Source organism: Ictidomys tridecemlineatus, chromosome 3 (genome assembly GCF_052094955.1).
Source record: "Ictidomys tridecemlineatus isolate mIctTri1 chromosome 3, mIctTri1.hap1, whole genome shotgun sequence".
NCBI classification, from domain to species: Eukaryota; Metazoa; Chordata; class Mammalia; order Rodentia; family Sciuridae; genus Ictidomys; species Ictidomys tridecemlineatus.
In genome coordinates, this window is record NC_135479.1 from 124,542,313 (window position 1) to 124,567,363 (window position 25,051).

Here is a 25,051-nt window from a genome sequence, read left to right on the forward strand (position 1 = left end):
TTTAGTCATAAAATACAGAAGTCATAAAATGGAAAATTACACAAAGTCGAGAACAGTAGTTGAACCAGAACCCTCTTGAAAAAGTTTTTCAAACAGCATCTTATTGGCAAAAAAACAGACATGAAGACCAATAGAACAGGATAGAAGACACAGAGACAAACCCACATAAATACAGTTATCTCATCCTAGACAAAGGCACCATAAACATTCATTAGAGAAAAGATGGCCTCTTTGACAAATGGTGCTGGGGAAACCAGAGATCCAAATGTAGTAGAATGAAATTGAACCCCTAACTGTCAACCTGCACAAAACTCAACTCAAGAGTAGATCAAGGACCTAGGTATTAGACCAGAAACCCTACACCTAATAGAATAAAATGTAGGACCAACTCTCCATCATGTCAGCTTAGGAATTAACTTCCTCAACAAGATTCCTAAAGCATATGAAGTACAATCAATAAATGGGATGGTATCAAACTAAAAGGCTTCTTCACAGCAAAGGAAACAATCAAGAATGTGAAGAGAGAGCCTATAGAATGGGAGAAAATCTTTATCATATGCACATTTGATAGAGCATTTATCTCCAGGATATACAAAGAATTCAAAAAACTTAATATAAAAAACTCAATCAATAAATGAGGAGAAATGAACAGATATTTTACAGAAGAAAAAATATGAATGGTCAATTAATAGATGAAAAAATATTCAACATTTCTAGAAACTAGAGAAATGCAAATCAAAACTACACTGAGAGCCCATCTCACTCCAGTCAGAATGGCAATGGTCAAGAATAAAAGTAAAAATGGGCTGGGGATGTGGCTCAAGCGGTAGCGCGCTCGCCTGGCATGCATGCGGCCCAGGTTCGAACCTCAGCACCACATACCAACAAAGATGTTGTGTCTGCCAAGAACTAAAAAATAAATATAAAAAAAAAGAATAAAAGTAACAATAAATGTTGGAGAGGATGTGGGGGAAATGGTTTACATTGCTGGTGGGACTACAAATTAATACAACCATTATGGAAAGCAGTCTGGAAATTCCTCATAAAACTTGGAATGGAACCACCATTTGACCCAGTTATCCCACTCATTGGTATACAGCCAAAGGACTTAAAAATAAAGCATACTACAGTGACTCAACCACATCAATATCTATAGCAGCTCAATTCACAATAGCAAAGCTATGGAGCATTTCAACAGATTCAACAGATGGATGGAAAAAAAAAGTCACACATGCGCGCACACACACACACACACACACACACAAATGGAATATTATTCAGCCATAAAGAAGAATGAGATTATGGCATTTGCTGGAAATGCATAAAACTGGAAACTATCATGTTAAGTGAAATAAGCCAGTTCCAAAAAATCAAAGGCCAAATGTTCTCTCTGATATGTGAATGATAACACACAATAAGGGGAGGGGGAGGGAAGAACAGAAGTTCATTGAATTAGACAAAGAGGAATGAAGGGAAGACAGCAGGGATGGGAATAGGAACAACAGTGGAATGAATTGGACATAACTTTTCTATGTTCATATATGAATACATAACCAGTGAAACTCCACATGGTGTACAACCACAAGAATAGGATCCTAATTAGAATACGTTATACTCCATGTGTGTATAATACGTCAAAATACACTCGACTGTCATATATATCTAAAAAGAACAAATCAAAAAAATTGGGGGGTAGCTTCCTGACATCAATCTCCTCAGTCACTCCACCAAAGCCACCCCAAATATATACAACAGTCTTAGGTAAAAATGTGTTTGATATGTTAACTAAAACCACAAGTTCCTGCCAGCCCCATTTCCAATCATATTTGGAAGTCTCTTATCTATATAAGATATAAATTTTTGAAGTATTCCTAACAGAAGCAAATATAGTAAAGGAGCTAAAAAAATATTTACTATTTTAAATTTAGTCATAACCTATATTCATAAAACAGAATAATATAGAAATACAAATTGATATGAATGATATTACATATACAAATACAGTATAAAATCATAACAAAATTTGTATGTGTATATTTCCATATGTACATGCATATATAAGAAAAGAATCAAAATTTGGAAAGAGCTCCTAACTCAAGTAACTAGAAGCTAAAGAAAAGAGAAAGGTTAAAGGAGCTTAATATTAGAGTCACAAAGCTGACAAATTAATACAAAAGGTAAGAATTGTAAATGAAATTCAAACCAAGAGTGATGCAGCTGTTAAAAATTTAGCACTTGCATATAAACCATGCCTATTATATTATAACAGGCAGCCAGTGTGATACTTTACACAGACTCTCAATACATAGCTGGAGAATGAATAATGAGGGAAATGTAATAATGTAGCATTATTTTATTCAATCATATCTCCATGCCCTTTTGTTGTCCAAAAAACAATATAAGTAAATGCCAGGAAACTAATGGATGCCTTCTTTACACACAAACAAAAATCAAGGTTCCTTTGATGAGAGAGAAGGTACAGTAGCACAAATTTTTAAGTAGCACTTCAAGACATACTTCCTTGTCACTTTTTCTTTCCTGTATTGTAGCCATCTCATTTTCTAGTCGACGGATCTCATCCTTCACTCGTCCCAGTTCTCTTTGGGCAATGGCCTTAAAATGCTCTTCGCTTTCAATCTCATGTTCCCTGGCTTTGTAAAGAGACTACAGAAGGATACACAAAATAGAAATACTTTTAAATGTTAACATTATGAAATGTTTATAGTAATCCATTAGACAAAAAAACAGTTCCCACAAAATGCTTAGATTGAGTATTATAAACTCTAGTTCTCTGAAACCTACACCACTTTATACTGTTATTATAATGTACTTTGGCAGCTAACTAGTTGTAACAAAATTAGTCAATGAACTGGTGGGAGAAAATATTGTCAATAGTTTTCATATATTATGTTGATCTAGAAAAAACTAAAGAAAACAAAACTTTATAAGGTGAGATTTAAAAACTACAACTCATTATCTATCAGTAAGAAGAAATACCAACTTAATAATAATTGGGAAATGGAATGTTTATATTGAATTGATCACATATTCTAACAGAGATAATTTTAAAATAATTATTTAAATATTGAGCATTATTTCCCAGAATATATTAGTAAGTAATCATGCCTTTGTATTATTTTATTTAAAGAATGAACATTTCTTAACCATTTATCTAGTAGTGCTTTGAAAATAAAACTCAAAATTAATTATAATATTAAAGCTATATATTGTGTTATAGGAAAATTATCACATTTTGTTTCTACTTAATCCAAGTTTGTCTATTTAGTCCAAGTTTAATGATTATTATAAGATATACCTATGAAGAATCTCTGTCTTCCAAATCCCCAACTCATTAGTTAATTTCAAAGTTTATTGATTACTACTCAAGCATAACAGGATTCGAGAATCCTGACTATTGTTTTTAAAGGTAACATTCTAATGAAATTTGTAAGCCAGGAAAAACTTATTTATATTGAATATAAATTGTTTTTAAAAACATGGCTTTGGCCAGGTAAGCCTGTAATCCCAGTGGCTTGGGAGGCTGAGGAGGAGGATCTAAAGTACAAAGCCAGCCTCAGCAACAGCAAGGCACTAAGCAACTAACTCAGTGAAACTCTTGTCTCTAATTAAAATACAAAATACGGATGAGGATATGGCTCAGTGATTGAGTGCTTCTGAGTTCAATCACCAGTATTCTGCTCCCCCAGCACCCCTCCCAAAAAAAGAAACACATGGCTTTGTTCACTTTTAAGAGTTTTATATTTTTTTCTCAAAAAAAATTATTATTAAATTTGGAAAAAAATAGTTTGGAAAAGAAGTTTATAAACTCTCCAATGCTGATATACAGAGCTATCTGCTTTGCTGGGTATCATCAGGAAATGTGTTTCTAAAGTTAAATACATTGTTCATAAAGCAGAAGTCCACTTAATTACTTTATGTTTTAATTTTATTTTATATACTTCTAAAAATGAATTATGCCCTCCACAGATAGCTTAGGTCTCCTAAATATAATTTAACTTTTGAATATCAATATTATTAAAATTTCAATTCTTGAACAATGAAGTACCATGATACGGTAGCAACCACTAAAGTGTGGACTATTGACCTCCATTCAAAATGATCCCAGTTGGCTATGCTGAAAAACTAAAAAAAAAAAAAAAGAGACTGAAAATCTATTATGTATTATATTATCCCTATTTCTGCTTACAGCCTTAATTTCTCATTGTCATCATGGTATTCTTCTCATATTAATCTGCTACTTAATATTATATTCATTTATCTGAATGATGATTTCTCCTTTCGTATGAATCAACTTTTGTTTAAAACTGGTAGCAGAGTTAATTCCCCCAAAGCCTTTTTTTTAAAATATACTTTCAGATTCAAGTTATTTTCCTAATATTTTAATTATTTTAAAGTTTCCTATATCAGATGCAAATAAAATCACAGACACAAATACACTGTGAAATATTTGTTCCATGACTATACATGACATAATCAACATAAATTTCAATATTACTATACCTGTATAAATGATAACTCTTGCTTAACATCTTTGAAGTGAGAAGTCATAGCATTAATTCGATCTTCATAGTCACGTAGCTGATCTTGCAACCTTGATCTCTCATTCTGCAGCTTTGATAACTGTAAATAATAAATGTCATGATTAACCAAAGTCTTATTAATTGGTAGTATAATTCAGTGGCAGTGCAGTTTCCTAGCAGGCATGAAACCATGGGTTTGAATCCTAGCACCTCCAAAAAATATATATAATTTACTTTAAAAGCCCTTCCTGATTCTTTGCAGCTGAAGACGTAGCTCAGGGGTAGAACAATTGCCTAGCATGTACAAGACCCTGGGTAGGACCCCTAGCACTGCATACATACATACATACATACATACTCACATAAAGTTTTATCACCTTTAAATCCCTAAAATCTAAAGAAAATTATATCTTCACTTACTTTGCATCTTAGTTTGCTAATGATAACAAAAATACCATAGACTGGTTAATTTAGACAATAAAAATTTATTCCTCACAGTTGTAAAGACTGGGAAGGTAAGATCAAGGTGCTGGCCAATTTGGCTCCTCATGAGGACCCTCTTCCTACTCTGCAGAGAGATGCCTTCTTGCTGTGTCCTCACATGGCAGAAAGATCATCTCTGTCTTTTCTTTTTTTTTTTTTCATCTCTGTCTTTTCTCTTCTTATACAGGGTACTAATCTCAACAATGAAGGCTCCATTCCCATGATTTAATTATCTCCCAAAGGCTCTACCTCCAAACACTATCACACAGGGGGTTAAAACTTGACCATACAAATTTTGTACATCCAGTACATAACACTTTGCTTCTTTAAATATAAAGCAGAACATATTACAGAGAACAGAATCTTTCTTAGACTTATGGTAGTAGCAGGATCCACTGTTAAAATGTATTTTTCATATAGCAGTAAGGCAAAAATGAGATTATATTCCATAATTAAAACACAAGATGTCTTAAGTGAATAAGAACATGCTAAGAAGACAACAAAAACACAGAACAGAAACCATGAATTTGAATAGTGGCTATACACCACATAGGGCTGCTTCTCTCCGAACTCCTTTTCCAACCTCAAAGATTAGCAGACTAGGTCTTGACTGCTTAGAACCTTTTCTTAATATATTTTATTTGCCTTTCAATTAGAACCCCTAATAAAAAACAAAATGGTACAAATTATTAAACAAACAAAATAAACCTTTGGGAGGTTACAAGATAGATTCTCCAAACCATTAGAATATATCACACCTCAAAGTGTATAAAGGTTAAACAAAGTACAAATACATTTCCTTATAGACTTGAGCTACAGTCCCCAAAGTATATGGTACCTCACAGGGGCATACAACACAATCCACTGATCGGAAAAAGAAAATATCAGAAGTTTTATCTAAGGAAGAAAAAATATTAATTTACTCATTTAAATCCTACATACTTAACTAAACTTACATATAAATATTAGTTTTTAGTATTATTGTCACAATATTTTATTGATTTTATATGCATAGTATTTATGTTAGTTATTTCATTGATTTTGACTCTTTTGTTTACTTTGCTGTTCTTTGAATTTATTAAAATGAGGTTTTAGTTTCTTCTTGTCTTATTGACTTAATAATGAAGGCAGGTAAGGCTATACATTTTCTCTGAGAAAGATTTTGGCAGTTTCCCTTCAATCTGGGTGTGACACAGTCTCCTTGTACTGTTTTCTAAAACAGGATTTTTCCTTTCAATTTCTCTTCCATATAAGGTCCATCCAGGAAAACATATGGCTTAAGAATTTAAGATAGAGGATTATTTTTAATTATTTGATCCAAAAATCTAAAAATAATTTTAAATATTTATTATAAATTCTATTGGCTTGCAGAGAATGTGAACTATGAAATTTCTATTTGTATAGCATTTTAAGATATATATAGAGATAGATAGATAGATAGATAGATATAGATATATATTAATGGTAGTAAAATATAAAACAAAAAAAATTGCCATCTTAACTATTTTTTAAGTGTATGGTTCTGTGGCATTAAAAACATTCGTACTATTGTGCCACCCATTATAGCCATTAATTATCTCCAGAAATTTTTCATTTACCTTAGTGAAAATCTGTACTCATTAAACAAACCCTACCCCAACAAGATCCCAAAATTTACTATTTCTTTCTTAAATATAAAAGGATATATAAGGATTTTCAGATATTTGTTGAAAAGTTTACAACATGTGGGGGATGGAAACATAAACTGGATCCCAAAGGACACAAGAACTAAACCCACATACCTACACAAAGAGATATAAATGAACACAAGCAGAGAAACTGGAAATTATGTTGTACCCCTAAAACAAAACCATAGTGCTACAAAAAAAAAGCAACAAAGAAACTTAAAATATAATTGATCAATATAGTTGCCAAAATAAGGCATGATGTGGAAAGATGAACTTTTAAATACTTTCAAAAATTCTTTTTAAAATAAACTACAAAGAAATAGACAGCTGAACAATAACTGATTTCACCAACAATACTGCTAGAAGATAAAAGAGAAATTCATTCCAAATTCTAAGAAAAAAATTATTTCTGACCTAGAATCTTCTGCACAGCAAAACTACCATCAAATGTGATGGCCAATAAAGATGTTTCCTGGAATTTCAAGACTCAGACTGTTTACCTCCCATAGACCCTTCTTTAGAGGACACAAGAAAGTATTCTATCAAATTAAGGAAATAATACAAGAAAGAAGGTATGTGACCTAGGAAATAGAGCTTCAATCCAATAGAGGAATTCCCAATTTAACAACTTGGAACTAAAAGCACAGTACAACCATATGAATCAAAATGATGAATCAAAATGAAAGATTTAAGGGCTGAGGATGTGACTCAGTACAGAACATCTGCTTGGCATGCACCAGGACCTGGGTTTGATACCCAGCACTGCTGAAAAAAAAAGAAAGAAAGAAAGAAAAATCCAAGAAAAGATAAATGGTGTAAAATTGGCTTCAGTGAGCATCAATAAGTTGATTTAAATATAAACTAAGACTAAACACTTGTGATAATGGTATTGGATTGAATGCAAATAAAATAAACCTTGATGATATAAAAATAATAAAACTGGAATATAATGCTAAGTGAAGTTCGCCAACCACAAAACATCAAATGCCAAATGTTTTCTCTGATATACAAATTTTGATTCATAATGGAGTTGGTGGGGAGCAGGGGAGGGTTAGACAAACTCTAGATAGAACAAAGAGGAGGAAGGGTTAGTTAGGGAGGGGTCTGGGGATAGGAAAGACAGTGGAATGAGATGGACATCATTACCTAAGTACGTGCATGAAGACACTAACAGTGTGACTCTAATTTGTGTACAACTAGAGATATGAAAAATTGTGTTGTATATGTGTAATATGAACTGTAATGCATTCTGCTGTCATGTATAACTAATTAGAATAATAATAATAAAACTGAGATCTTTAATGCTCCAAGACAAAATGTAAAAAAAAAAATGTAAGAGAACTAATTTCTTTACCTTAAAAAGCAGGAAGTTACAGAGGATCCAAGATGGTGGGCCAGAGGGAGGTAGCATTCTGTGTCACTCCGTGTCACAGGTCTCAACTAGTAGGAATACTGCTTCTCTGAGAGCGATAGAGGACCCCTATACAGCTGCTCACTTGCAGAAATCATCAGCGCCATGCCCACGCAGGGTTCCAGGCCTTAGCATTACCAGGACTCCCGGCTCCTGACACCCAAATCCCTACCAGCCCACGCAGGGCTCCCCTAGTGCCTTAGTGGGATCACTGAATCAGCACTGATGCAGAACTCCCAGAAGCCACTCGGCTCCCATGCAGGACACTGAGCTGCTACCCACCCACAGGAACTCCTGCTGCCATTCCCCTATGGACCTTCATCTACCAACATGGGGCTCCCCCCCCCCTCACCTCCATCTTGCAACTCAGCAGCTATTGCCATAGTCCCCTTCCCGCAGTAGTCTGCCTGCACCTAGGAACATCCTACAGGCTCTGAAGACAGCCAAAAGCCGCAACTCTGCGCATCACAGAGCTCATCTCTGAACACATCGCACAACGCCACTGCCTGGCTCCCCCATCCATACCCTGGCGCTGGAAGTGGCCCGCCTCCATCTTGGGTCACCTTCTGGCCATTTTTGGTGGGGGCAGCTCCCAGATTGGAATTCCAGCTGGCCAGGAACCTAATTTTCACCCCCCCACACACACACCCCCACACACACACCCCCACACCCTCGCCCACAGCGGCCCATAATCCAGCACAGTAACTGCCAACACAAAACAGGTCTTAGTGAAACGGGTGCACAGTGTGACCAGGGCACCGTCCTCGGGAGTCCCAGTGAGAGAGGTCCCTTAATTGAGAACTACTAAGGGAGAGGGAGAGAGTGCAACAGTTTAGAGACTAACAGAGACACCAGGAACTGGGAAATCTTCAGGCAAATAGGAAGATAGAACCAGGTGCTCAAGTCATAAGAGCGGACCCAGAATAGACCCTTGAGGTGCAGTCTCCCTCCAGAGACTGGCAGGTGCCACACCTCACTTTCAGGTACCCTACACCAGGACCAATCTTCCCATCCTGGTTACCTTCACCATCATGAGGGCGGAGATAGCAGCTAACAACAGACAACCCCACCTTATCAGATGAGAAGGGAAGCAGGAAAGATACTGATCTCCAACCAAAACAATTAATAATCCAGGTTTCTTTCTTCAAGACTTTTTTTCTCTTTTTCTTCTCCCCCTCTGTTCTTCCACCCTCACATCCCCAACATATATGAAACCAAGTACTTTGCATGAATTAGGTTTTTGAGGACTGAATAGTATATTTTACCTGTGTAGTATATGCCTTTTTTTCTTTTTTTCCTCCAATTTTTTACTATTTTAACGTCCTTTATTTTTCTTAATACATATGTGTATTTGTTTTATGTACTCTACTGTCTTTCCACCTATTTGTCTACCCCAAATTACTTCCAGTCTATTCTCCTACTACTAACCCTCTTCATGAGATTTCTTTGACACTCCCTAAGAAATACTAACTGTATATCCTCACATCCTGACTCCTCAGCATATCATCTTACACCTCACCCCCAGTTCATTATCAAATGCTAGAAACTGTAAACCCTTTTACAAACCTGCTGATTATATTATAGATAATGATCAAATTCAACATTTCTGTACATTGTAACGAAATTGTAAACATCTTAATAGCAATGAATTGTTTATAGATGGTACTTGTTCATATTGGGATATGTTAACATTGTTCATATTGGGATCTGTTAACATTGTTCTTCCCCACAAAACGAGAGGTATTAGGACCCTAAAGGAGCACTATAAACCTATAGATTAAAGTCAATAATGCCTAGGACCACAGCGCTAGAAGGGAACACACACAAGCAACATGAAAAGACAAGGGAAGAAAGTGCCCCAAACAAATCCATAGCTAGCACAGCAGAAGAAATTATAGAGAAGGAGTTCAGGACGTACATGATTAAATAGTCTGTGAATTAAAAGATCATATAAGAGAGCAAATACAGGCAGCAAAAGATAATTTTGACAAAGAGTTACATAAACAAATACAAGAAGCAAAAGATTATTTCAATATGGAGATAGAGGTTCTTAAAAAAAACAGAAATCCTTGAAATAAAAGAAACAATAAACCAAAAATAAAAATAAACCAAAAGTCAAACTGAAAGCATCACCAACAGAGTAGACCACTTGGAAGACAGGACCTCAGACAATGAACACAAAATATATAATCTTGAAAAGAATGCAGACTACGCAGTGAAAATGGTAAGAAACCATGAGCAGAACATTCTAGAAATATGGGTTAGCATAAAAAGACCAAATTTGAGAGTTATGGGATAGAGGAAGGCATAGAGTTCCAAACCAGAGGAATGAACAACCTATAATATCAGAAAACTTTCCAAACATGAAGAATAATTTGGAAAAACAAATTCAAGAAACTTACAGGATGCCAAATGTATAAAATCACAGCAGATACACACCAAGGCCACCAAGGCACATTGTAATGAAAGTGCCCAACACAGAGAATAAGGAAAGAATATTAAAAGCCATGTTAGAAAGGAATCAGATTACATATGGGGGAAAAACAATTAGGATAACTGCAGGTTTTTTAAACCAGACCCTGAAAGCTAGAAGATCCTAGAACAACATATATCAAGCTCTGAAAGAAAATGGATGCCAACAAAGAATCTTGTATCCAGCAAAATTAAGTTTTAGATTTGATGATAAAATAAAAACCTTCCATGATAAACAAAAGTTAAAAGACTTTACAGCTATAAAACTGGGACTACAAAACATCCTTGGCAAAATATTCCATGAAGAAGAAATGAAAAACAACAATGAAAATCAGTAGAGGGAAGTGTTACACTAAATGAAAAACTAATAAAAGGAGAAAACAAGTCAAGTTAAATGACAAAAATAAACAAAAAAAAGGCTGGAAATACAAATCATGTCTCAGTAGTAACACTGAATGTTAATGGCTTAAACTCAACAAGCAAAAGACATAGACTAGCATAATGTGTTGAGAGCCACAGCCAAAGGGGCCCCAGCAAACTTCCAGCTGCCAGCAAGCTTCAGACTGCCCCAGCAACATCTAGCTGATTGGCTCCTCTGCGGTGATGTTCATTGGGCTGTTTCCCTGCCCTTCAGACTGCCAGCTGATGATTGGCTCACAGCGGCCCCAGCAACATCTAGCTGATTGGCTCCTCCACGGAGCTGCTCATTGGGTGACTTCTTTGGCTCTGCCCACGCAACCCAGCCAATCGGCCTCAAGAGAGGAGGATTGTGGGAGGTTGAGAGGCTGGTGTGGGAGAGAGAGGCTTGTGGAAGCCGGTGGTGGCAGTTGGGCTCTGAGGGTTTTTCCCTGGAGCTGTTTTGTTTGGCGTTTGTAGTTCTAAAAATAAAGTTAGTTTCTTTTTGACAAGTGGCTCCTGATTTGTGCCAAGCCAGACTTCGGCAATAATGGATTTAAAAAAAAAAAGACCCAACAATATGCTGCCTCCAAGAGACTCATAAAGAAATCCACATAGTGAAGGTGAAGGGTTAGGAAATTATACACTCACATGGACTGTGGAAGCAAGCAGGAGTTTCCATCCTCATATCAAATAAAGTAGACTTCAAACTAAAGTTAATCAAAGGGGATAAAGGAGGACATTTCACACTGATCAAGGGAACCATACACCAACAAGACATAACAATTATAAATATATATGCCCCAAACAATGGAGCATCTATGTTCATCAAACAAATTCTTCTCAAGTTCAACAGTCAAATTGACCACTACACAATAATCTTGGGTAACTTTAACACATCTCTCTCTCTCTTCCAACAAAAGCTGAACAAAAAAAACTATAGAACTCAATAATACAATCAATAACTTAGACTTAACTGACATATATAGAATATTTCATCCTTCAATAAGTGGATACAGTTTCTTCTCAGCAGCACATGGATCTTTCTCTAAAATAGACTATATAATATGCCACAAAGAAACTCTTAGCAAATACAAAAATGTAGAGATACTACCCTGTGTTTAATTAGATCATAATGGAATGAAATTAGAAATCAATGACAAGATAAAAAAATAAAAATTAGTCTAACACCTGGAAACTAAATAATATGCTACTGAAAGAACAATGGGTTGCAAAAGACATCAAGGAAGAGATTTAAAAACTCTTAGAGGTAGATGAGAACATATAAACATCTTTGGGACATTATGAAGGCAGTACTAAGAGAAAAGTTCATTGCATGAAGAAATGAAGATGAAAAACAAGAAAAAGTCAACAAATAAATAACCTAACATTACATCTCAAAAAAAAAAAAAAAGAAAGAACAAAACAACAACAAAAACAGTAGAAGACAGAAAATAATTAAAATAAAGCTGAAATCAATGAAATTAAAACAAAAGAAACAATTGAAAAATTGACAAAACAAAAATTTAGTTCTTTGAAAAAAATAAATAAAATTGACAGATCATTAGCTACACTAATGAAGAGAAGGAGAGCAAAAACTCAAATTACTTACATACGTGATGAAAAGGTAACATCACAACAGACACTATAGAAATTCAGAAGATACTTACAAATTATTTGAAAACTTGTACTCCAAAAAATAGAAATATCAAAGGCATTTGCAAATTTCTTAAGTCATATGATTTTCCCAAATTGAATCAGGAAGATAGACACAATTTAAACAGCCCAATATCAAGTGATGAAATAGAAGACACCATCAGAAGTCTACCAACCAAGAAAAGCCCAGAACCAGATGGATACACAGCCAAGTTCTACAAGACCTTTAAAGAAGAACTAATACCAATACTCTTCAATTTATTTCAGGAAATAGAAAAAAAAAAGGCAGCCCTTCCAAACTCACACTATTAGGCCAATATCACCCTGATTCCAAAATCAGGCAAAGACACATCAAAGAAAGAAAACTTCAGGCCAATATCTCTAATGAACATACATGAAAAATTCTCAATAAAATTCTGGCAAATCACATACAAAAACATATCAGAAAGATCGTGCACTGACATCAAGTGGGATCCATCCCAGGGATGCAAAGTTGGTTCAAACATTTGGAAATCAATAAATGTAATGCATCACATCAACAGACTTAAAGATAAGAATCATATGATCATCTCAATAGATACAGAAAAAGCATTGACAAAATATAGCACACCTTTATGTTCAAAATACTAGAAAAATTAGGGAGAACAGGAATATATCTCAACATCGTAAAGGCTATCTATGCTAACCCCCAGGCCAACATCTTTTTAAATGGAGAAAAATTTAGGGCATTCCCTCTAAAAACTGGAACAAGACAGGGATGCCCTCTTTCACCAATTCTATTTAACAGAGTTCTAGAAATACTGGCCAGAGCAATTAGACAGATGAAAGAAATTAAAGGAATACAGATACGAAAAGAAGAAGTTAAATTAGTACTATTTGCTCATGATATGATTCTATACCTAGAAGATCCAAAAAATTCCACCAGAAAACTGCTAGAACTAATAAATGAATTCAGCAAAGTAACAGGATATAAAATCAACACCCATAAATCAAAGGCATTTCTGTATATTAGTGATAAATCCTCTGAAAGGAAAACTACCCCATTTACAATAGCCTCAAAAAAAAAATAAAATACTTGGGAATCAACTTAACAAAAGAGGTGAAAGACCTGCACAATAAAACTATAGAACCCTAAGGAAAAAAAAGAAGACCATAGAAGATGGAAAGATCTACCTTGCTTTTGGATAGGCAGAATTAATATTATCAAAATGACCATACTACCAAAAGCACTATACATATTTAATGCAATTCCAATCAAAATCCCAATGGCATTCCTCATAGAAATAAAACAAACAGTCATGAAATTCATCTGGAAAAATAATAGATCCAATATAGCTAAAGCAATCCTTAGCAGTAAGAGTGAAGCAGGTGGCATCACTATAACAGACCTTAAACTATACTACAGAGCAATAGTAACAAAAAGCATGATATTGGTACCAAAATAGACTGGTAGAGCAATGGTACAGAATAGAAGGCACAAGGACTAACCCACAAAATTACAATTATTTTATATTATACAAAGGTGCCAAAAACATACATTGGAGAAAATATAGCCTCTTCAACAAATGGTACTGAGAAAACTGGAAATCCATATGCAACAAAATGAAATTAAACCCCTATCTCTCACCATGCACAAAACTCAACTCAAAGTTGATCAAGGACCTAGGAATTAAACCAGAAACCCTGCATTTAATAGAAGAAAAAGTAGTCCCTAATCTCCATAATGTCAGATTAGGCCCCAACTTCCTTAATAAAAGTCTTACAGCACAAGAATTAAAATCAAGAATCAACAAACAAATAGATTCAAACTAAAAAGTTTCTTCTCAGCAAAAGAAACAATCTGTGAAGTGAATAAAGAATCTACAGCTTGGGCAAAATTTTTACCCCTTACACATCAGATAGAGCACTCATCTCTGGGGTATATAAAGAACTCAAATAGCTAAGCCTGAAAAAAACAAATAACTCAATCAACAAATGGGCCAAGGACATGAACAGACACTTCTCAGAAGATGATAAAAAATCAATCAACAAATATATGAAAAAAATGCTCATCATCTTTAGCAATTAGAGAAATGCAAATCAAAACTGCTCTAAAATTTCATCTCACTCCAGTCAGAATTGCTACTAAGAATACAAACAACAATAAGTGTTGGTGAGGATCGGGGGAAAAGGCACACTCATACATTGCTAGTGGGACTGCAAACTGGTGCAGCCACTATGGAAAGTAGTATGGAGATTCCTTGGAACCACCATTTGACCCTGCTATCCCTCTCCTCGGTCTACACCCAACAGCATTCTACAGGGACACAGCCACATCAATGTTTATAGTAGCACAATTCATAATAGCTAAACTGTGGAACCAACCTAGATGTCCTTCAGTAGATGAATGGATTAAAATAATGGTATATATACACAATGAAATATTACTCAGCAATAAAAGTAAATAGAATTATGGTATTTGCAGGTAAATGGATGGAGTTGGAGACGATAATGCTAAGTGAAGTTAGCCAATCATCAAAAATCAAATGCCAAATGTTTTCTCTGATAAAAGGAGGCTGATTCATACTTGGGTAGGGACGGGGAGAATGGGAGGAATAGACTGAACTCTCTAGATAGGGTAACGGGGTGGGAAGGGATGGGAGGGGGCATGGTGTTAGAAATGATGGTGAAATGAGATGGACATCATTATCCAAACTACATGTATGAAGACACAAATGGTGTGAATATACTTTGCATATAATCAGAGATATGAAAATTGTGCTCTATATGTATAATATGAATTGTAATGCATTCCACTGTCATATAACTAATGAGAATTTTTAAAAAATTAAAGCAGAGAGTTAATCAGTACTGTCTATAATTAAAACAGTTTTTCAGAAAACAGTAATTAAGCTGTTTAATTTTTAAGTAGTTTTTCTTAGAGGAATTTTTAGCAATCAGTACCTCTTGCAATCAAGCAATACCTAAATTCAAAAATTCTTCTTTTTCTTCTCTCAATGCTAAAATTAATATTTTTTTGTTAAAAAGTCACATGTAATAGGATTTCATTTTTCTTCTTTCTGTATAGTTGTGTAGCAAATGTCTGAAATGTTTATTTAATGTTATGATAGTCACTTCTACAGTCACCAGTAAGTGATTCTGGGAAGTGATATCTTATATTTTATGCCTATACATTTATATTTGAATATCTTAAAGAATTGCTTTATTGATGTCAGAGTTTATTCGGGTGAACCAGTTATGAACCTCATTTTTCTTTTTTCCTGCTCTAGAATTTTTAAGCAGCTAATAAAAGTCTATGTTGGGCTGGGGATGTGGCTCAACCGGTAGCGCGCTCGCCTGGCATGCACGGGGCGCTGGGTTCAATCCTCAGCACTATATAAAGTAAAAAAAAAAAAAAAATGTTGTGTCCACCGAAAACTAAAAAATAAATATTAAAAAATTCTCTCTCTCTCTTTCTCTCTCTCTCTCTCTCTCTCTCTCTCTCTCTCTCTCTCTCTCTCTCTCAAAAAAAAGTCTATGTACATGCAATCTTGTGATACAGATATAACAATAACACCAAAAACTTACATTTAAACTACATTATGAGCCTTATAACAATAGTATGAGGTAGTTATTTTTATTTACCTCTATTTTAGAGAAGATGAAACAGGTTCAGGGTGAGTAAATAGGACCTGAACCCGGGACTGGATACTTCTTATTTCTCAAAATTCAATGCTAGATCTCTTACATTTCTTAATGTTGTCTTTCTTAGATAAAGAAAAAAATGAAGCAGCCTTTTAAATTGGGTAAATAGGACAGAATATTCTGAAAAGTGTTTTCCATCCTTTTCAAAGGATGGCTTTAGGGATTTTCATTTTCATTTGTCAAAGGAGAGAAAATTTTCTATCTTGTAAAGTTGCATAAGCATCATGTGTATTTCTTGGATTCTCTTCTACACAAAACATCACCATAACCAGGAACTTAAGACTGGCTGCTAATGTTTTTCAAAGTTTGCTGAGACAGCTGCAATTCTTTAAAAACAAGTACTAAGAACTGGAGTTGGTCTAAGTTCGTCCTTACAACGTAAAATATTTTGTCATACTGTGACAACTTGATGCCCACTTGAAATTTCTGCACTTCATATTTTACATTCTTGTTGAACTATCCCTCTTGAAAACATCTTGAGTCACTGTCAGTCACTTTAAACATCATAAGCAGAAGCTCATAAAGAGATGTCGACCAAACATGTTTTGTTTATAGACATGCTCAAATAACTGTTGCTGGGCAAACCTCAGGAATCCCTCTCTAAGTAGCGCTTAATTTCAAAGAAGGAAAAAGCGGGCATGGGAACCAGTCTTTCCTTTCCTAACCAGGAGGCTTGCAATGAATACATAGAGCAGGAGGGAGGAAATGAATAGCCACTCGGGTTTTATAACCCCGAGATGTCAATTACTGTTTCAATTAAAAAAAAAAAAGTTGAACGCTTAACAATAACCGAAAAGGACAGGCTGGGTGAGGGAAGAAGAAGATGGCACGGGCGAGCGTTAGACAGAACCGGTGAGATGAGGAGAGAAATAAACGGCCACGGTAGCGCTGCCCACCAGAGGACCCGCCAACAGACCCTCCCTTCTTCCTGCGGGTCGCCTTCACCTGGTCCTCACCTGATCCTCCAGGACCTTGTTCTCTTCGTTCGCCACTGGGATGGCGAACCCATCCTCCCAATGCAGCTCCTCCAGGAACTCGCTGCTCATGGCAAACGGACAGGGAACCCCCTCACACACAGCAAAACAAAAACCTGCGCTCGGGTACAGCGAGTGAGCAGCTCCCGCGTTGCGCTGAAGCACGGGCAAAGTTGCCACCCGAGCCCTAGCAACGGCACGGCGCCCTTAGTTACCAAACCGGAAGCGCCCAAACCCGGGGGTGGGACTTCCTGCCTTGATTTCCCTAGTAACAGCTTGAGGAACGTTTTTTTCCTCAAACGCAGAGGGAAGCTAAACTCCCTTCCGAGGTTTTCAGGGACTTGCTGGCAGCGCGACTTTCCATCTAAAAAACGGACGGGGGTGGGGGGGTGAAATCTATGGCTCCAATAGCCGGTGGGAGGACCACAGGGTACCTGAGGGGTGGCTGCGCTGCACCGTTGCCTGGCGGAGAGGAGAGACTACAAGAATATAAACCTGGTTTTGTTGTTGTTGTTTACAAGTGGCATTTGCCGATTTGTGTACATTTTTAGTACTGTTATAGATGAAAATGGGCCGAGGTGGACTGGCATTTTGAAACAGAATTCACTCTCTACAGTTACTCTGGATGTTCTGATCTTCATATCTTAATCTCCTGAACTTCCCCCACAATGCTCATCTGCCCATTGCAAACTTCCTAACTGACCGCTGAGGGTGGACCACACAGAGACCGCCAACCCGCAGTGCAGAGTTTGGTGGTTCCTCCAGGGCCGCTTCTACACTCTTAATTTTTTTGCATTTTCATTTACTAACATTTAAAAATACGGAATTTCACATAAAAATCTGTATGTCCTTCTCTGAGCTAAGGCTAGATGGCAGAGCCCATTTCATCAACAGGCAATATTCCCCTGGAAAATGCCCCCTTGAGACCAGCAAACATTTCACCAGATCACTAATTTGAATTACCTGTTCGGCATCCATTGGCATTTGCGTTATGGTCTTTGTTTAGAATCTCAGGAATAGAGGGACAAAATAATCTATACTTTTCGTTGCCTAAATAAATGAACTGAGGCTACAGTGAAATAATTAAAGTATGCATTACAAGCATGAATTAATTTTGCACATCCAGTAAGCAACCATTTATAAATTTTTCCCTAAAATTTTAAGTGTGTATTAGAATAGAAAGTATAAAGAACAGCTGTATATGCATCACCTTAACATTCATATTTTCCATATTAGCTTTATCGGTATCATTTGCCGTGGTACTTCAAATTATAGACATATTCTTTAATATCACTATCACATCTAATAAAACTAATAATCTTTCAGTATTACCTAACAACTATTTCAGGACCTGGACCGGGGATGTTGCTTACAGGTCAATTACCTGCTCAGTATATGCAAGACCCTGGGTTCACTCCCCAGTACAAGAAGGAAAAAAAAGTAATCCCCATAGTCATTTATATTTCCTCAATTGTCCTGAAATACATATTTACACTTGGCTTGTGACTATAGGTTTGCTTTTGTTGTTCTTTCATGCAGTACTAAGGATTGAACCAAGTGTTCTACCACTGAGCTACATCCTTAGCCTTTTTTATTTTGAGACAGGGTCTCACTAAATTGCCCAGCCTAGCCTCCAACTTACAATCCTTCTGCCTCATTCTCCCACACTGCTGGTATTATAGGCATGGGCTACCATGTCTGGCAGATTAGCTACTATGCTTTTAAAATTCTCCTTTAATAGTTTTGTCTTGTTGAACCTACAGTATTTTCCACAAATTTAATCTTGTGGATTTAGAAATGGTGTTCTTTACAAGAAACCTGGCACCTACTCATATCAGCTCAGAAACTGACTTCCTAAAAGAGACTCCTAAAGTGCAAGAAGTAAAAAAAAAAAAAAAAAAAAAAAAAAAAAAAAAAAATCTTCTTCACAACAAAGGAAACAATCAAGACCATGAGGAGAGAGCCTACAGAATGGGACAAAATCTTTGCCACATGCACCTCAGGGCATTAATTTCCAGGATATAAAAAGAACTCAAGAAACTTAACACCAAAAAAAAATAATAACCCAATCAATAAATGGACAAAGGAACTAAATAGACACTTCCCAAATGAAGAAATATGGTCAAAAAATATATGAAAAAAAATGTTCAACATCTCTAGCAATTAGAGAAATGTAAATTAAAAATACACTAAAATTCCATCTGACTGCAGTCAGAATGGCAATTATCAAGAATGTGAGTAACAATAAATGTTGGTGAAGATATGGGGAAATGGGTACACTCATACTTGTTGGTAGGCTGCAAACTGGTGCAACCACTCCAATAAACAGTATAGAGATTTCTCAAAAAAAAAAAAAGAAAAACTAGGAATGGAGCCACCATTTGACCCAGTAATGCCACTCGTTGGTATATATCCAAAGGATTTAAAATCAGCATACTATAGTGATACATCCACATTAATGTTTAGAGCAGCGTAATTCAAAATAGCTAAGCTATGGAGCCAACCTTAGTGCCTTTCAACAAGTGAATGTGGTATATATACACAACAGATATACTTAGCTATACAGAAGATGACTTTATGACATTTGCTGGTAAATGGATGGATCTAGAGACAATCATTCTAAGTGAAATAAGCCAATCCCCCAAAACCAAAGGTTGAATATTCTCTGTCATATATGAAAGCTACCCAAAGTGGGGTGGGAAGAGGATAGAAGTTCAGTGGATTAAACAAGGAGGAATGAAGGGAAGAGAAGGGGGCATTGGAAAAGGAAAGACAGTGGAATTAATCTCATACAACTTTTCTGTCTACATATATGAATACAACATATTGAATCTCACCATCATGTACATCCACAAGAAATTAATTTTAAAAATAATAATGGGCAAATGGCAGAAAGATCAATAAAGGGAATGGCTCAGGGAGAGGGGAAAGTGAGAAGGAAGGAAAGGTACTGGGGTCTGAATTAGAATAAGACTCCATGCTTGTATATTTATGTCAAAGTGGATTCTATTGTTACATATAACTTTTTTAAACAGTGTCGTTAAAGACCACAATTAGCAAGGCATTTTCCTTCTCACTTCTACAATGTTTAAATCCTTATGTTAGCTTGGGAGAAGACTCAGCTTGCAAACGCAATTTTGACCTGCATAGAATAATGGAATTTTAGAACTCAAATATCTTTTAGAAGATCATAATTTATAATAGTTTAGTCATCCTATTAATGAAGATGTTAGTTTCTAGCTTATGTTCAGATGTCAAGTGGTTATCTATGTTGGAGCCTTGTTTGTTGCAATGCTGCTTTTTAAAATTATGAGTTATTACTTCCCATATATCATAAACATTACTAATCTCCCATCCCATTTACTAATTTGAATATTGAGAAATACTCCTTTGGCCCATGCCAATTGATTGATTTATCCCTCTGAGTTCCAGCAGGAGCTGCTAAATACATGACTACTGCACTCCCCTCTACTCCATGGCAAAGAAGTCAAGCAGCTGAAGCCTTGTAAAGAATCTCATGAAACCCATCTCAAGGATTCTATTTTCTGAATTTAAGGATGATAATTATATGACATAATTTTAGATGAAATTTCCATGTAGTCTTCAAATTCTACAATTCTGCCTTAAAATTATATTTCTGCAGCTTCAGTTCATCACCTCCACATCTTGTGTCACCTAGTTCTCACAAGTGAGAACTCACAAGTTCTAGATCATAACCCTACTTGAATTCATTCAGATCCAGGTGTGGAAACAAAACCCACAGTTTTTAAAGTCTTGTTGAGTTGAACATAAAATGAAATTACCTCCTGTGCCAGTAAATGGATGGAACTGGAGAACATCATGCTAAGTGAAATAAGCAAGACTCAGAAAGTCAGGAGTTGAATATTTTCTCTCGTATGTGGAAGCTAGAGAGGAAAAAGGAATTAAAATAAGAGGGTCTCATAAAAATAGAAGGGAAAACAGTAGAGTAGAAGGGGATTGAGGGGGAGTAGGAGGAATGAGAAAGGGAAAGAACTGCTGGGAAAGGGGAAACTGCAAGATGAAATTGACCAAGTTTTGCCATATGCATATATGAATATATCACAATGAATTTCACTTTTGTGTATAACTATAATGCACCAAGTTTTTAAAAAATCAATAAATAAATGGAAGGAAGTTCAGTAGAGTGAAAGAAGAGTCAGGGGGAAGGAAAAGGAGAGAGAAAGAGGTAGGACTGGGGTTAAAATGTAGTCATGATGTTATGTGAATATATCAAAATGAGCCTATTACGTATGACTTATAATACACTAATGAAAACATGGAAAAAGAGGGCTGGGAATATAGCTCAGTTGGTAGAATCCTTGTCTTGCATGCACTAAGGCCCTGGGTTCAATTCCCAGCACCACAACAAATATATGTATATAGGAAAAAAATACTTAATACCAATAATACAAAGATGGCACACTTCCATTATCTTATTTCCATGTAGCTAACTTCACTCAAATCAGGTTAAGGACAAAATATAAAGAAAATTTTTTTGCAAAAATAAGATTATCCTTTTAAAAAAATACATATATGTATAAAGTAAAAGGAAAGATCTTTTTACTTCCATGCCAATCCTATCTCTAGAAGATAACCACTATTATTTACCGTAGTACATGTTTTTAATGAAGCTATAAATGCTTACTTATATAAATTTTTGTCCTACAGAAATAGAATCATATTCTGCAAATCCATTTTTCACTTAAGAGTGGTGGCCATGTTTCCATGACAGTAAATTTAGATCTTCCTTAGTATTTTAATGAAAGCTTAAAATTCAATATTACCAATTCTACAGCAAACATCTTTATAACACCATACTTCACAAATTTTAGAATGTGCTTATTTTCACATTTTAATATCTCTGAAATTGAGCTGCATCTTTTAATCAATAGTGAAATTAGATGTAATCTTGCATGCCTATGTGTTTTGATAAAACATATTCTTAGGAGTAAAATGAATGGAAAACCGGTGTAAGCTATTTTATTTTGAAAGATACCACTAAGTTATGCTCAAAAAGCCTTTAAAAGTTGGGTGCAGTAGTGCACGCCTGTAATCCGAGGGGGCTTGGGAGTCTCAGACAGGAGAACTGCGAGTTCCAAGCCAGCCTCAGCGATAGCGAGGCTTTAAAGCAAACTCAGTGAGACAACTGTCTCTAAACGGCTGGGGATGTGGCTCAATGCTCATGCCCCTAAGTTCAATTCCCAGTACCAAAAAAAGAAAAAAGAAAAAGAAAAAGCCTTTAAATACTCATGAACAATAGAAGAATATTCTCCACAAATTCTGGATGTTATTTTCATGAAGTTACTTATGAAGTAAGATGTTAAATATTTCACTAAAGGCAAAATACAATATATTATTGTTAATTGACATTTCACTGTCCGGAGCTGCCACATAGGAGCTGAGCGCCCCCTAGCTTTGAGTGGTGGAAATGTGGAGACTGGCTTCTCTGACCTGGAAGTAGGTGGATCCCCATCTCCACTCAGCAGAGGAGTACAGCTTTGGGATTGGGCGTTACCAATGGGAGTGGGCTGCCTCTTGTAACATTACCCCTCTGCCTTAAATGGTTGGAATGTTCTTTCAAACAGGCTCCACCAATAAAACCAGGGTTCCAGGCGTGCTTCACGCTCTTTGTTGCCTGCCTTGCCTAGGTCAGTGGAGCTGTCACAGAACCCCCACCCCCCACCCCCCAAAAAAGGTTTTTTTTTTTCTGTCTTTGTGTGATTATTTCCTGCCAGCCCAGTTCACCCGGAGTGACCCTGTCACATGTGTCTCAACATTTCACTGAGTGAGACGAAGTATCATATTTCTGAGTGACTGAGCATAAGAATGTTTTTATCATATCATTTGCCCATTTTCCCTAAACTGCTGTTTTATTAAATTATAGCAGGTTATATAATGTTATAGATAGCATTACATATGTGTAAATAATGTTTTTCTCCCAATCTGGTTTTGGTTTTATTTTTAACTTTGTGGTTAACATATTTTGCCATGCATAGCTCAGAAACTGCACTTGTTACAATCAGCATGCTTCCTGTTCCTCAGGATCCAACATTCAACTCAGCTGTTTTTCTCCTATTAAAACATTTTCTTCTTATGGTTCTCTCTCTCTCTCTCTCTCTCTCTCTCTCTCTCTCTCTCTCTCTCTCTCTCTCTCTCTGTGTGTGTGTGTGTGTGTGTGTGTGAGAGAGAGAGAGAGAGAGAGAGAGAGAAGTACTGGGGATTGAACCCAGAGAGAGGCACTCTACCCTGAGATACACCCCCAGTCCCTTTGTTTTGTTTTGAGACAGGGACTTGCTACCTGACTGAGGCTGGCTTTGAATTTGCCATTCTCCTACCTCAGCCTCTCAAGTCTTTGGGATTACAGGTATGCATCACCGTGCCCTGCTTTCTTGGGGGCTTTTCTGACTCTCTGTCATAAAAGAAAGCTTCCAATTAACCTATCAGTCTTGTTTTCTGCTTTATCTTGTCCTGTTTGGCTACTAAAGACTGGTCATCCTTAAGACGCAAGCTGTTCCTTCCACTGTTCTCTTTTTACTCCTGTTTCCCTGGTGATCATATCTATTTCCATGGTCTAAATAATATGACAGGTGTATTAGTTTTGCTAAGTCTTCATAACAAAATGCCACAGACTGGGTGACTTAAATGATAAAAATTTGTTTTCTCAGAGTTCTGGAGGCCAGAAATCCAAGATTGAGATGTTGATAGGGTTGGTTTCTGATGAAGCCTATACCATTGGACACTGTATCCTCACTTGACCTCTTTTCTGTACTTTCCTAGTGTCTATTCTTCTTTTTTCTAAGGATCCCACCAGTCCTAGTATTAGGGCTCCACCCTTATATTATCATTGGACTTAGACTGATATAAATATGTACTTTCTCATATAAGGTGCTTTTCTTCCCTTCACATAATGCTTTTGATATTTATCCATATGATGTATATATCAATAACTTGTTTTTAATTGCTAGATTGTTTCCAATTTGGGGCTATTGCAAATAAAGCTATTGTAAACATATTTGGTTCAATCACAAGCATTGCAAAACAAAACAAAACAAAGAGATATTTGCACAAGTTTTTTTGAAGCACTATTTTAGTATAATTTTGGATCTGCACAGAGTTGCAAAAATAGTAAACAGAGTTCCTGTATACCTTCACCCAGCTTTACATCTCCTCAGTATTATCATTTCATATTACCATGGTGCATGGTATTTGTCAAAATAAAGACACTAACATTGGTACATTACTATAAACTAAACTAAACTGCAGATTTTCCATCTCTCCCATGAATGTTCTTCTTCTGTTCCAGAGCCCAATCCAGCGTATCACTTTGCATTTTGTTATTATGTCTCCTTAGTCTCCCCTAGTCTGGGACATGTTCTTATTTTTTTTTCCTTATATTTCATTTGCCTTGCAGCATTGAGTAGCACTGGTCAGATATTGTGTAATATATCTAATTCTATTTTGTTTGTTGTTTGCCTCATGATTAGGTATTATAAGTCATGGGTTTGGGGAAAGAAAGCCACAGAGATACAGTGCCCTTCTCATCACATGATATAAGAACACATGACTCATTAAAAGAGAATAAAATTATCGCATTTGCAGGCAAATGGGTGCAGTTGGAGAATATCATGCTAAGTGAAGTAAGCCAATCCCAAAAAACCAAGGCTGAATGTTTTCTCTGATAAGTGGATGCTGATCCATAATGGGAGGGATATGGGAAAAATGGAGGAACTTTGATGGGGCAAAGGG

At 36.1% G+C, this 25,051-nt stretch overlaps 1 protein-coding gene across 1 annotated transcript in view; it reads right to left on the reverse strand.

The window, feature by feature from the left end:
* Ccdc39 (coiled-coil domain 39 molecular ruler complex subunit) overlaps positions 1–17,492 on the reverse strand; it is a 59,757-nt gene extending 42,265 nt beyond the window's left edge. The window contains exons 1-3 of the mRNA XM_078043702.1: positions 17,267–17,492; positions 4,522–4,641; positions 2,518–2,664 (exon numbers count right to left, since the gene is read on the reverse strand). Of these exons, the coding sequence (XP_077899828.1) occupies positions 2,518–2,664; positions 4,522–4,641; positions 17,267–17,356 (357 nt within the window). The 5' untranslated portion in view covers positions 17,357–17,492. The remainder of the gene's footprint in view (positions 1–2,517; positions 2,665–4,521; positions 4,642–17,266) is intronic.
* Between the last annotated feature and the right edge of the window lie 7,559 nt (positions 17,493–25,051).